At 61.9% G+C, this 13,850-nt stretch overlaps 1 protein-coding gene across 1 annotated transcript in view; it reads left to right on the top strand.

Annotated features, from left to right (window-relative positions):
* Nucleotides 1-1,395: 1,395 nt before the first annotated feature.
* Nucleotides 1,396-13,850, top strand: part of LOC117644237 — a 53,036-nt gene continuing 40,581 nt past the window's right edge. The window contains exons 1-3 of the mRNA XM_034383546.1: nucleotides 1,396-1,732; nucleotides 5,486-5,576; nucleotides 7,548-7,770. Coding sequence (XP_034239437.1) covers nucleotides 5,520-5,576; nucleotides 7,548-7,770 — 280 coding nt within the window. The 5' untranslated portion in view covers nucleotides 1,396-1,732; nucleotides 5,486-5,519. The remainder of the gene's footprint in view (nucleotides 1,733-5,485; nucleotides 5,577-7,547; nucleotides 7,771-13,850) is intronic.

The following is a 13,850-nucleotide window of genomic DNA, read 5'->3' on the forward strand; positions in this document are numbered from 1 at the left end:
GCAATAGTTAGGTACCCTGAGCATGGTGTCCTAGTCATCAGTGGGTCCTGAAAGACAGGGTTCAAGCCAACAATCAAGGAATGTTTTTGTTTGCATCAGATTGTATATGCCTGCTCTGAGTACATTTATTTTGATCATACTTATGCAGATAATTATATTTTTATGTGAACAATAGAGGGTACTTTCTCTTTCTCTCTCTCTCTGTGGACTTATGAATAGTGGAGAAGTGATTTTGTACGTTCAAAGGTGAATGGTAACAGAAATACAATTTTTACTAGATCTATTTTCCTAACTTTACCATCTAAGTGTAGCAGTTATGTGTAAAATATTTGCGAAATGCTATTCTTTGTACATATTTGTCCAATATTTCTTGCCCAGGTCTAGAATATCTGCAGTGTACTTTAAAGCTTTCTCTTGGAAGTATGTCTTTGTTAAACTGCTTATGGACACCATAATTATTGTCAACATCAAGGCTGTAGATGAGATAATTGTCTCAGAAAATTAAAACAGACGGATCTGCATCCTTCAAAAAAACAAAAGATTATTCATTCCTTTTGTGAAGCCAATCCCATTTGTTTCTCATGACATATCAGAAATTATTGTATGCACTCATGCAGAGACCTTTACTAAGAGTAGACAGCACACAAGTTATGACGTTAAGAGTTAAGATGTTGTGAAGCATGCAAATCGTGCGTAACGTCTCTACATCGACTGGATTGCTCTATGTGTACTGCGGTTGTCAATGAAAGGAGCTTTACTATTTTTTATTACTATTGTTTGAGAACTGCATCAATAAAAGTTTTTGACAGTGTAAAATTTTGGTATCCTTATTTCGAAACTGATTCACTCCGTAAGAGCAAACCCGTACCCTCAACCAAGAATCTAACAGAAAAAATATTATGTCAGGTCACAAAGCTGCTCGCAAATACAGCCTTTGTCAGCATTACTCATTACCTCCGCCACACACTGTAGGGAGGGAAGGGCACGCGCTGTGAGCGTTGTGTTGGGTGTCAACGACTACGCTCACCCGTCCGACTTACTTTGTTGCCTTCCTTTCCTCGTCGGAGGATTCACAGGAACTGGTACGCGAGAACGTTTGGGTTGAGACCCCTCCCCCACACACGCACGGTGCCCGGTGCCCCCACCCCCCTTTCCACAAACTTGCCATGCAGCCCCAGCCCCAAAGCCTCACCTGTTCGCCGCAGACCCTCCGCCCCTCCCCAACCCTCCCCCTGCTTGCCGTCTGGGTAGGGGCGGTAGGCGGTAGGGACCCACCGACCCAGAGGGACCCTTGGCGGCTCCGCCCGCCCGCCCCGCCCCGCCCCGCCCCGCCCTGCCTTGCTGCTCCCGTACCGTCCGGCAGGAGGTGAAGCACTCAAGGGAAAAGAGCAGGGAGCAGGCAGTAGTCTCCCGTCAGCCGGCAAGCGCAGCGCATCGCTGGTGCTGGAACTGCTAGTGCCGGCACCTGTTGGTTCTCGCGTGTTATTCATAAGTAGTGCTCGGACGTGGAAATGGCGGTGGCGCCTCGCGAGTCCGTCGCCGTTCCCCTTTGCCGTCGTGCCGCCCGCGCGGTGTCGGGGTCGCCCTCGTCGCCCCCGAAGTGATCGGCCCGGCACAGTGATCAGTGCAGTGTGCTAGCACTGCTGGCGAGTGCGTGGTAGTGAAGTGAACTGAAGTGAAACACCCATGACCGGATTTATACGGGACGGAATAGCCGCGGACTGACAAAGCTGTAAGTAGCACGAGTGAATTTCACAAAAAGAAACGGCTACTTACTCGATCCATCAAAACGCGCTTCCTCCCCGCCTCCTTCGACGGCATGTTTACCTCCGATTACCTTTACCTTCTCGGCGGCGCCCTGACGAGGCCCGGCCGGGCAGGGAGTCCCCCGCGGCGCGCGAGGCGGCGAGGCGGCCGGGGGTCGGGATGAGGCAGGTCGTGGGGGCGGCGCGGCGCCCGTGGCGTGGCAAAGCCCGCGGCCGAGCAGGCCGAGCAGGCCGAGCAGGCCGAGCAGGCCGAGCAGGCCAGGACGCTGGCGGCGATCTCCCCCGCGGCGCCTCGGAGGGGCCAGGCCCTCGGCCAGGCCGGCGGCGGCCGGTTTGAAAGTGGACGCCCCACCCCGCCCGTTCACATGCTTAGTCAGCCGGCGTGCGCAAATGCTAGTGTTTGTGCCGCCGCACTCGCACGCCGCGGTGGCGGTGGCGGTGGCGGGGAAGGTCCAGAGGCTCCAGAGGCGTGCCGCGCACCGAGTACTTAGTACTTACACGCCGCTTATGCCCCTGACTGCGCGGCTAATTTGATCCCCGATCCAACCCGGGCCGTGAATGGGGCCTGATGCCTTGATACTGTATACTCCTCGACGCCCGGCCCGGCGGGTCGCGGCCGGTGGAGGATATGGAGGGGGCGGGCACCGCGCGGGCACGCCCTCGCCGCGAGTCAGACACTCAGACACTCCGGGGGGCATCATGATTCTTTCTTTAATTAAAAAGACTTGGCTCGAGGGCTGTTGCTCATGACTTGGGCTACATTCCATTGTCGGACCGACTCGAGTCTGGAGTAGCAGTGTAGCAGTTACCTTTGACCGTCGGCGGCATCCGGGCCGGACGTGCCTTTCGGATTCAGCGCGGCTGCAGTGGAGCAGTGGTTTCGAAGTATCGTTTCATCGCTCTGTCTCTCTCTCCCTATGGGACGTCCCGAGAGTGCGTGGGTGACAGAGCGATCCCTGGCTCGGCAGCCACGCAAGTGCGGCGGGCTGCAGCACACACTACACGTGCAAGGCGGCGTGGCGGCGTGCCCCGAACCCAGAAACCCGACGCCACTTCCGCAGAGCGGCGCGGCGGCGCAGTGCTCGAGGAGCGAAGGAGTCTTCAGTTTTCCGAGATCCTCTAATTGGTCCAATTTGGGCGTCCGACCTAACACTGACCAGGTGTAGTAGCGAGGGGCGTACGGCGTACCGTAGCCGGCGGAGAGGCATGCCGCCTGCCTCATTGGTTCCAGTGAAACTCCAACAACTCCTGCAGAGCGCGGCAAAAAACGTTTCGGGCGTGGCCGGCGTGGCCTATGGCTCGGCTGGCCAGGCTTGCACCGCTTGCCCGAGGTTGGAAAACAGGGACGAGGCGGGATGTGGCTGTGGGGCTTGCAGCTGCTTGCTGCACTCGGCCATGTAAATGCCGCGGTGCCGTTTGCCTCGCCGACTCGACTCGACCTCGACTCGCTAGCGCCCCCTTTCTGGGAAAAGCATTTAGTAGCTGCTCCGTGGCCGTGGCCGCCGTGGCCACGCTGCTGGAATTTCGGAGCTGCGGAAGGTGGGTTACGGACAGTGCTTTCGTCGCTGTCTCCGTCGCACTCATCGGGCGTCGCGTGGGAGTGCGAGAGAGAAGCGCTGTCCGGAACCGGCCTGCCGCTCGGGGGCGAGGGTGAGGGCGAGGGCGAGGGCGAGGGCGAGGGCGAGGGCGGCTCCAGGACTGTGCTGCGGTCCACGAGCGCGAGGAGCAGCTCCACGCCGAAACCGTGGCTACCGATCGCAAATTGAAGGCGGGGCCGAACAGGGCTGTGTCGCTCTGTCCTTCTCGCACCCCTACGGGACGCCCCGTGAGTGCGAGCGAGACGGAGTGGATGAAAGCACAGTTCGGCCTGTGCCGCCCACACCTGCGACCTGGGTGCGTCCAGTTTGTTTGGAGTCGGCTCGGCACCAAGCGATTCCGAGGAGCCGTTTCGTCCCTCTGCCTCTCTCGCGTTGACGAGAAGGTGCTGACGGTGTCGAGAGGGTGCCTACATCCACCCTGGAACTCTCCTCGTCGTCGCCGTCCTCATCCAAGGCATGCCACGCTCCGCTACACCGCAGCACCCCGAAATCTGTCCGCCTCTTCGTGTTACTCCGTGCTACTCCGTGCTACCCTTCGCTTCCTGCGCGGCCTCTCAACACTCGGCCGAGCGAGGCGGCGCGTCATGTCGCGTGATGGGGGGCCGTCACTAAACGCGGAACGCGGTGAGCGTCAACAAAAGCGGCGGCGTGCGGACGGGACGGGCCCCGTCGGCCGGCAGGCGCCGGGGGCGTGTCGCAGAGTGGGCGGGGGCCGCGGGGGCAGAGCGGAGGAAAGGGGCCTGAGATCTCACGCCCACCCCACAGCCCACCCCCACAGCCCAATACCCTCGGCATCTTCGCCAGGGCCTCGTCCTCGTCGACCGTCCCGGTGACGCGGCCACGCCGATACCGACGCGTCGGGCCCCGCTCGGCGCTCGCTCGGCCTCGGCCTCGGCCACGCCCCCATGCGAGCCCCGGACGAGTTACTGCACCGGACGGGCCGGGGGCCAGACTGCCCCATTACCGGCGTATTAAATAGTTTTCGGATTGCCCCCGGCCATGCCAGGCCATGCCAGGCCATGCCCCCGGCCTCCGGGTGGGGCGATCCCTGCCTCCCTGCCGCGCCGACGAGAACACGCGCACCCGAGGCTGTGGTCGTCGTGTGTCCATCGCCTCTGCGTGCTCCACGTGCATCTTGTCGCCGGGAGCCCCAAAGGCTCCAAACGAGCGGCGGAACCAGCGGAACAACACAAGACCGCAGCCACCTCGTCGACGTCGGCCGCACGCGGCGCGTGGCTGCCTCAAGCACCAGCGCTGCAACTGCAAGTACAATGAGAAGGGCGCCCTTCTTTCATGAAGCACACTGCCAGCGCCAGCAGGGGCCTCGTTCGCAATTCCCCTAATTTTTATTTCTAATGTGCGTGGGCGGGGCGGGGCGGGGCGGGGTGGGCTACATGGAGATGGGTAGGGTGCACCCTCGCGCTCGAAACGCCCGCTCCTCGCGAACTCCCACGGTGCCGCGCACGGAGCGTGTCGGGGGTCGCGCCTAAACGGGCATCATCATAAAAAGCCGCAGTTCGAATCCCCGCGGCGCGCCGCCTCTCCCGATTTCGGAAACGGAAATATGAATGGGTAAATATCGGCGCAAGAGCCAGCCGGCCGGCCGGACAGATTGCGGGCTGTTATTACCGCGGCATTACCCTGTCCGCCACTGCAGAGTGTTTGCCCTAATTGCCCTTCGCCCGTCACGACGGGAAAGGAGCGCTGCATATGAATATTCACGGGAAAGGGCTTTGCCGCTTCGCGAGTCTCGCGGCGGCGCTGCAGTGTTGGAAGTGTTGGACTGCCGCGTCTGGGCGAAAGGCGACGGCCACGACTCGGGATGAAAACCTGGCAAGTTCATCCGCGACGTGTCGGCACGGCACTGGCTTTGCACCTGGGGCTTGAAGCGACCGAGGAGCCCGTCTGACACAGCACAGCGAGCACAGCCCCGGAGGTGGAGGTCGACGGGGTCCTCGGGCGCGGCGCCGGCCGGCGGCGGCCCCCGGCACAGCGCGGCCGCAGACCACAGATGCACGTTGGGCTGCCTACTCGCACGGCGCTCTCCGCGCCCGGAGTCGCTCGCCGGCCGCCCGGCCTTTCTGATGCGCACTACAGGGCGTTGTTGTTGTGTTGTTGCAGAGGCCTGGGGACGTCCTCGCGTCGCGCACCGAGGATGCAGACGAAGAATGTGAACGTGCAGCAAGCGGAAGAGAACAGCGCGCTGTCGGCGGTAAGTTTCTCGTTTCGGAAAGGGGTTGTCTCCGCCCCACCGCAAATTTGGCGCGGAGACTCCGTTTTTTTGGCAGCCGCGTTCCCCGCCCTGTGTAGGGGGCGCACTAAAGTGGTCGCGATGACGCCGGCCTGACAGCGCGAGGCGTGGCGGGGCGGGGCGGGGCGGGGCCGCGTGGGCGAGCGGCGGCATGCAAGGCGGGCAGCGCGCGAACGGGGACGCCAATAGACAAGTCCACCCACCGCGGCCGCGGCCGCTTTCATCGGCCTGTCTCGTTAATCCGCGGAGTTAGTTTTGCCTTTGAACGCACACACAACGCAACGCGCGGCGGGAGGCCGAAGACGCAGCACCGTGCACCACGTCCGCGATGTCGGTGTCGTCGTCGGCCGGGCCGCGGGCCGTGGGCGCCGCCATGTCCTCCGTCCAGACGCAGGCCGGCCAACCGGCCACTCCACCGCATCCCCGCCTCGCACGCATATTGTCCCCAGAAAGGAGCAAAGGATGAGCAAACGACGTGCTTGTCGCCGCGGCCAGTTTATGTGCACGTTGTGGCGGGCTGGTTCGCCGTGACCGCGCAGAGGGCTTAGATTCGAAGCAGAGGTCGCCAAAGTTAGCCAAATCACGAGTTCCAGACATTGGTCGCCGTTTCGATCAACTTTGCGGCAATACTGCTAATAATATTTGAACATGGTCACTAGTTTCATTGATGGTCTCTTGTTTCCGTAAAAATATCTACAAGTACTCTCGGTACCATTCGCAACATTCATAGATAGTAATAATTCTCTCTCTGCACTCAGCAAGTGCTTACCCTCTCGCACGTCCATTGTGCGGCCGGCCCTCTGACGGCTCGCGAGTGGCGGTCCTGCAGACTGATTCCGAGAGTCCTTTTCGTCGCTCTGTCTCTCTCGCACTCATGGGGCGTCCCTTATGGGTGCGAGAGAGACAGAGCGAATCAGTCTGCTGCGGCCTGGCGGACTGCTGGCACTGCTGGCAGCATGGACTTGGCGGCGTATTGTTTGACGCGCCCCTTTCTCCTTAATGGTGGTGTGAACGGGCGGGCCGGGCCGGCCCTGCACTACGCCGACTCTCCGACCTGGCACGCGTACTGCGTGGACTGCGTGCTGTGCTCTGCTCAGACTTCAGACGTGGTGTGCGTGGCGGTGTGCCGCCCGCGGGGCGCGCCCTTTCCAAAGTCAACTTGTTGTTTCGGAAGTCACGGGTGCCTTTTCAGAATGCTGTGGTCCAAGATCTCGCGGCCTGGCCGATGACGGCCTGCCTGTCGCCGCGGCGCGTCCTCGTTGTTGACACAGTCGCGTCGCGCATCGCGTCCGCCCCGTCCGCCACGCGCGGCGAGCCTCCTGAACGGCTTGCTGCACAACCGGTCCCTCCCTCGCGCCGGCGAGCAAGCCCTTCGATGGAGCGTGCCAAATGCAGCCGTGCGTCGCAGTCCGCGGTGCGTCGTTTCAGGCTCTCTAGTCCCGCTAATGGTACACCCGGCCGCGGAGGACGACGTCCTGCGTCCTGCGCGACGTCCTGGAAGGTTTCTCCGCGCCGCCGTGCCGCCGTGCCGCCATGGGCGGGCTGGGCCGTGGCCGGGCCGTCGGCCTGCCACTTCCAGCAGTCGCCAAAGAGGTGCAGTCAACAGGTGCCGTGGCGGGCCACACACTGGCAGACCCGGACCGGAAGTCCTGGCCGGCGTGGCGGGCGGCGTGGCGGGTGGAGTGGCCAGCTCGCCAGCCCTGCCCTGCCGGCCTGGGCCTCTCAGCTGGTTCCCAGTCGACTGCCTCGCTCTGTTTCTAGTGGTTCCCACACCGCCCCCACCCCCGTGTGTCTACCTACCTGCTACCCTGCTCGAAATAAAAATTCCCGCCGGCGCGCTCGCTCCCCCCCCTTCTTTCTGCGATTTCGCGAGCGTGGCGAAGGGGCCAACGGAAAATCGTGGCGTTGATTAATCTGGCTGTTCTGTTGCAGAAGAATGCGGCGGAGGTGAGCGTCGGCGCCCCGGCGGTGCCGCAGAGTCAGCAGGACGCCGACGATGCCGCCAGCGCCATGGGAGGTGACAACACCTGTTCCGAGCGGCCCGCGCTCCCGCCGCGCACCAGCCTCATCAGCAGCAACAACAACAACGTCATCAAGAAGACGCCGTCGCTGTGGGCCGCCGAGTCGGAGCCATTGATCCGCGCGGGCCTGCCAGGTGAGATTTATTTGATCAAGGGTCCGGCAGCGCAGCGCGGCGTAAGGCGTGAGCGTGGGCAGCCAGAAGGGTTGCCGGCCAAGGTGGCGGCGAGGCGGCGTGGACACAGGGCCCCGTGGGCGTGAGCCCCGTCGCGTGTGTCACGTCCTGGTGATAAGCGGGGCTCCCCGCCGCCAAGAAGGCCCTTATCTAGACGGGCCGGTCCTCACAAGGCCCAGGAACCTCACCGCGGCGTCCCCTCTCTGCCCCTTGTGGCCCCCGTCCCCGTCGCCAGCCCGGCCTCTTCCCCGTGTCATCGGCCTCCTCCACCTCCTGGTGGTGGGAGTAGCCAGGTGCTCCTCGCACCGGGCCGCACCGGACCGGCTCTAGGCGCTTCGTGCTCCGCGCTCTCCGACTGCCGGGCTGGGCCGGACTGCCGGCACGCGGGGCGCGGGGCCCAAAGGGGTGGGGGACGCGGCGCGCCGCTCCGGCTCGGCTCCGGCGCAGCCAACCTCTGAACGACGCAACGCAAGTCGGGCCAGTGCCAGCGAACTTGTCCAGGACGCCAGACCCACGCGCCGGGTCTACCGAGTCCTCCGCGACGACCCCGCCGTCCTCCGAGGACGCCGTCAACCCCCATAGCGCCGTCCGCGCGCCTCGCGACCCCCTCGAACCGTCCCAAACCGCGCCGCAACGTTGGCTGCCCTGGGCGTCGTGACGTCAAGGGCGTGTGTGTGCATACCTGCCTTCCTCTACCTGCCAGCGTCTTTTTCCTTTCTTTTTCTTTTTCCTGTTTGGGTGGGGGGCGTGAGTGCGGCCCATGGATGCCCGACGGCCGGCCCGAGCCGAGCCTCTGCAGCGCGGCCACAAGGGCTCAGCCTCACCGCCAGGCAGGCCCCGTGTCATGTAGCGCGTCGCTCCGTGTTTCGTTCGGCCCAAGTGCCAAAGTTTTTTTGTCGACGGCTGTCGTGCCCGGCCTGCCCCGTGCCCACCGTGTCCCCGGCGGCCCCGCACCCGCCCCGCAGCACACGCCGGCGTGTGACTCGGACACCCCGCGGCCCTTTGTGTGCTCGTGCGCCTCAAGATGACTGTGTGTTTACGTCGTTGAGTAGTGTCAGTGGTCGTGGAGGTGCGTCTGCGACACCCGAAAGCTGGAGCTGCAAAGGATTAACCCCACAGGTGAGGCAAACCTCATAGCCGAAGCAGCCAAGCAGCCCGCGCTGCAGGGCTGCAGGCTGAGTACACTTCCGGTACTTCTGCCGAGTGTCCTCCGGGAGTGTCCTCCGGGCCCAACGGTGCCGTCGGGTCATTGTCATAGCGCTGCTTGCTCAGCATTTGCTGGCGAATTGGTGCCCCGCTAAGACTCAAGAGAAGCTCGGTTGGACTAAAAGCATCTTCAGAGGTTCACGTTGTTTGTTGTGCTTGTTGCCCGGGTGCGCTCTCGCCGAGTGCTCACCGCCAGCAACGGAGGCTCCTAGAGGACTGCTTTTCGAGCCGGCCCGAGGCCGAACGCCCCAATTACCGCAGGCGATGCCCCTTAAAACACGACATCCGCGTGTCGGCGTCCAGCCCCGCGTCCAGCGCTCGCTCGCGCTCACGCCTCTCGGCTGCCTCACGGCCCCGTCCCGCGTCCAGGTCTCCGCCGCCGTCTCCGTGTCTCCGCCCGTCCGCGTGCCGCGCGTCATCCGCACGCCGCCCGCGACGCGAGTGACTCATCACTCTCGTTTCCGCCGAAATGCAGCCGCGACGGCGGTAAAAAGACAGACTCACTGACGGACAGCAGGCAGACAGACAGATTGGAGAAGAAGGGGCAGCGGAGCCAGCGAGGCGTGACTGTCGTTAGCGATTTTGCTTTTGTTGCATCGCCCTGCCGCCGTCACATCGATCTGAAATGTGTGAGTGTGCGTGTGTGTGTGCTGAATGCGGCGTTTGAGGCTGGTCAGGCACACTGCGGGTCGCCCGGCGGGGTGGGGGGCGTTCCTCTCGCTCCTCCCACTTGTGGGCCTTGTGGGTATGATTGTCCACTTTTACCTGCTGCATGGGACCGGTGCATGCTGCTGCACTTGTGTGAGTGTAGCAGTATCGTGCTCTCTAGCCAGCTCGCCGGCCCCTGGAGCCGCCTAGCGCATAGCCACGGGGAGGGGGCTCACGATCCAGAATCGAATCACAACACGCACACGAGGCATGATGGCTCGCGAGTACTAGTATAGCGCGCTAGAAAGCAGTCCGGGAAAAAAGCTGATACCGTGTATGGTGCTCTTCCGAATGCGCCGCGTGCCTCGACGTCACTGCGCGGTCAGCCGCTGGACTCGCTCCGTCTCTGTCCCACTCACGGGGCGCCCCGTGGGGGTGCGAGAGAGACAGAGCGACGAAACGGACCTTCGGGCGGCGGTGACGCGCAATTAAACCCGTTACGTGCCCCTGCGCGACAACGCGGCGACAACGCCCTCGCGTCGCGCGCCTTGCGCCACCGCGCGCCGCCGTGGTGCACCACGACGAGCTTGTCCAATAAGACGGCCATCAGGCGCGTCATTACAACGAGCAAAGCCCTAGCGGTGCCCAGGCGGTGGCCGCGCGGCCGGTGCTCGCGGCACGACTCTGCGTCGGCGGATTGGGTCGCATGATTGTCCGCGACGGTGGCCGGGGCGGCCTGGCCGGGGCAGCGCGGTCACCGAGGCGGTCACCGAGGCGGTCACCGAGGCGGTGGCGGTGGCGGCGCAGGGCTTGGCTGCTCTTGAATTGCTCTGTTGCGGCCGCGACGCCGCGACGTGGGACTGCAGGACTGAAGGCGAGGCGGCAAGGCTAGCAGCGCCGTCTTTTATTTTCGCGGGGGGGCGTCCCCGAAGGACGTGGCTGCGGGGCGCTGCCATTTCTGACCCACTGTCAAGCGGCTGTGATTTCTGGCCTACTGTCAGCTGGCTGCGAATTCTGGTGCACTGTCAGGCGGCTGCGATTTCTGGCGCACTGTCAGGTGGCTGCCATTTCTGGCCCACTGTCAGGCGCAAGGGGTACCAACTCAAGATTTTCCTGTACACTGATTATATTTAGAGTATGATTACATGTGATTTCTTTTGATTATTTTATTATTTATCACTGATTATAGGAGGTTATTATGTTGATTATTGGGAAATATTGGGGATTATTTGAGCGCCAACCTCGGAAAGCTGTTAAAGTGTCGGAAATTCAATATTGGTGACTTTGGGCAGCCACTGCGTCAAATTTAGTTGCGGTCATAGGCCTTCCTCGACGCCTTACTATTCTGAAGGCCCTACTCTTTCATGCCCTGCCTCGCGAAGGCTTTGACCGCTGATAATTTAGGAGTAGTGGTCTCGCAAAAATAGCCAAACAGTGAATGAATTTCAGAAAATTACTGTTTTTGCTGACTTTGAGCGGTCACTGCATCCAATTTAGTTGCGGTCAAAGGCCTCCCTCGACGCCTTACTATTCTGAAGACCCTACTCTTTTATGCCCCTCCTCGGGAAGGCTTTGACCGCTGATAGTTTGCGAGCAGTGGTCTCGCAAAAATAGCCAAACAGTGAATGAATTTCAGAAAATTACTGTTTTTGCTGACTTTGAGCGGTCACTGCATCCAATTTAGTTGCGGTCAAAGGCCTCCCTCGACGCCTTACTATTCTGAAGACCCTACTCTTTTATGCCCCTCCTCGGGAAGGCTTTGACCGCTGATAGTTTGGAAGCAGTGGTCTCGCAAAAATGGTCAAAAGTGATTGAATCCCCGAAAGTATGATTGTCATTTCATTGGATGATGTTGATTATTTCACTGATTACCAACTAGACGTGCAATGATTATCTTGAGTTGGGTACCCCTTGGTCAGGCGGCTGCGATTTCTGGTGCACTGTCAGCTGGCTGTGAATTCTAGTGCACTGTCAGGGGGCTGCGATTTTTGGTGCACGGTCAGCTGGCTGCGAATTCTGGCCCACTGTCAGGCGGCTGCGATTTCTGGCCCACTGTCAGGGGGTGCTCCCCTCCCCGCGCCCTGCGCTCGTTTCGGCCGCCTGCCTCCATTGCTGCAGATTGTCGTGTTGGTTTGCAGGGCAATCAGTCCAGGATGAAGTGGCTAGCTGCAGGGCAAGTCATTCCGTCTCTCTCTTGCTCACTGGGCGTCCCGGTGAGGTGCGAGAGAGACGGGGCCCTGCAGGGCCCTGCTGGGCACGGGGGTAAACGGCGCACTGATCAAGCAGTTCGCCTCGCCGCCGGCCGTCTCGTCTCGTCTCGTCTCGTCAGGCTCGGCTCTGGACTCGGACTCGCCGACAGGGCGATTGCGTTCCAAACCAACGCACTTAGCATCCGCGGAAGGAAGGCGCTCCGATTGGCCACTGTGCATTTATCGTCGTGGCTGGGACTTGGAAAATGTTCACCGTCTCGTGTATTTCCACACTGGGAGCTCGCCACCGCACAGTGGGCCAGAAGACCCGTGAAGGCGGCCAAAACTCGTCACGCGTTTTGAGCTCCAGAGTCGCTAAATGGGACTCGAACCGAACCTGTGACCCCCCCCCCCAGTTCAAAACGCGTCAAGAGCTTTGGCCAGCCGCCACCGGTCTTCTGGCCCACTGTGCGCCGCCGCGACGCCCACAGCGTACCGACGCGTACCGCGTCCGTGTGTTCGTGTCCAGTGAGAGGCACCCCGTCATGCACGCCGTTCTGTCACGCTCCCCGCTGCGCTGCCTCTCGGCCGCCTCTCGGCCGGCTCGCCTTGGGTGCGCGGGCTGACCGCCTGCTCGACTTGCTCGGTACTCGAGGCACTCGAGGCACTCGAGGTACTCGTACTCGCGCCCGTCCTCCCGGCACCTAGCCGCGCCGGCAAGTGGACCAGGCGACCCGACCGGCTCACCTCGGAAAAGCGAACCCGTCACGGAGGCTCTTTCGCGAAGCAGCTGCAGCAGCAGCGGCAGAAATTTGACCTCGAATAGTTTCCGAAACGTTACACCACCTGTGGATCGGATTCAGGGTTATTTTGTTACCGACAAGCTTAGTGTCGATGCGAAAATATTTTTTTCGAAGTCAGCTGGGTGTTGAATTGACACGCGGGGGCGTAGAGAGGGAGAGAGAGAGAGAGGCCTGGGCATTCTCGGAGCAGCCAAGGGGCCGTGGACCAGCCAAGAGCGCCAGTGGGGCAGGCTGCCCAGCCCAGCCCAGCCCAGCCCAGGCCCCCTCTCCCGCTCCTGCCTCCACCTCGCGGGTCAACTCACCAAAGACTGCCAGCGAAAGCTGCATATGCTGGTTGTTGTTGTTGTTTGTCATGAGCCGCCCTGCCGCACTTTCCTTTAATTGTCCGAGCTGGTTCGGGCCGCGGGACCGCGCCGCCGCGCCGCGCACTAACTGCGAGCAGCCGCGTGTCCGGCCGCGTGTTACGTGCACTGTGGACGCCGCGGAGAACGCGCCACTTTTGACGGCCTCCGCGGGCGGCGCGCGTTCGTTCGTTCGCTTGTTCCTTCCTTTTCGCGACTTCACGACTGTCCCCAATTTGCGGCAGTGACGTTCGAAAAAGGAATGCCTGGCCGCCAAGAGGAATTTGCTGGGACGGTGCTAAGTGCACTGTCTTTTGTGTCGGCGCGCCCCTGCGGTTCATGACACGCGCGTGACACACTCTCTCTCTCTCTCTGTGTGTGTGTGTGTGTGTGTGTGTGTGTTTGCGTGTGTTTGTGCATGTGTGCGTGAGTCGGGCCGAAGCCATCGGCCGCCGCCCCGTCCCTGCCTGCCTGCCTGCCTTCCAGGCAATGTCATGGCCCCTGTCCAAGGCGGCCCGTGGCATTTCGTTCCGTTCTCGGTTCGGTCCTCGGTTCGCTCTGCAGCCGCAGGGGCCGCAGGGGCGCGCTGCCATGTCCGCGTGTCCGCGTCCGAACGCGCGCTCCATGGTGCCCCACCGCGGGGCCCAAGGCGGCCCCAGTCGGCCCCAGCAGGCCCAAGGATTCCCCGGGAGTACCGAGCAGGGCCCCGCTTTCGGACGCAGCTTCCTAGGCATGCACGGGCTTTGTATTCAGATTGCCGACCGGGCCGTGCCGAGCACAGCCACAGACTGATTCCGAGAGTCGTTTCCGTCTCTCTCGCACCTAGGGGGCGCGCTCTATGAGTGCGAGAGAGA

The sequence above is a fragment of the Thrips palmi genome, unplaced genomic scaffold (assembly GCF_012932325.1).
Source record: "Thrips palmi isolate BJ-2018 unplaced genomic scaffold, TpBJ-2018v1 HiC_scaffold_1, whole genome shotgun sequence".
NCBI lineage: Eukaryota > Metazoa > Arthropoda > Insecta > Thysanoptera > Thripidae > Thrips > Thrips palmi.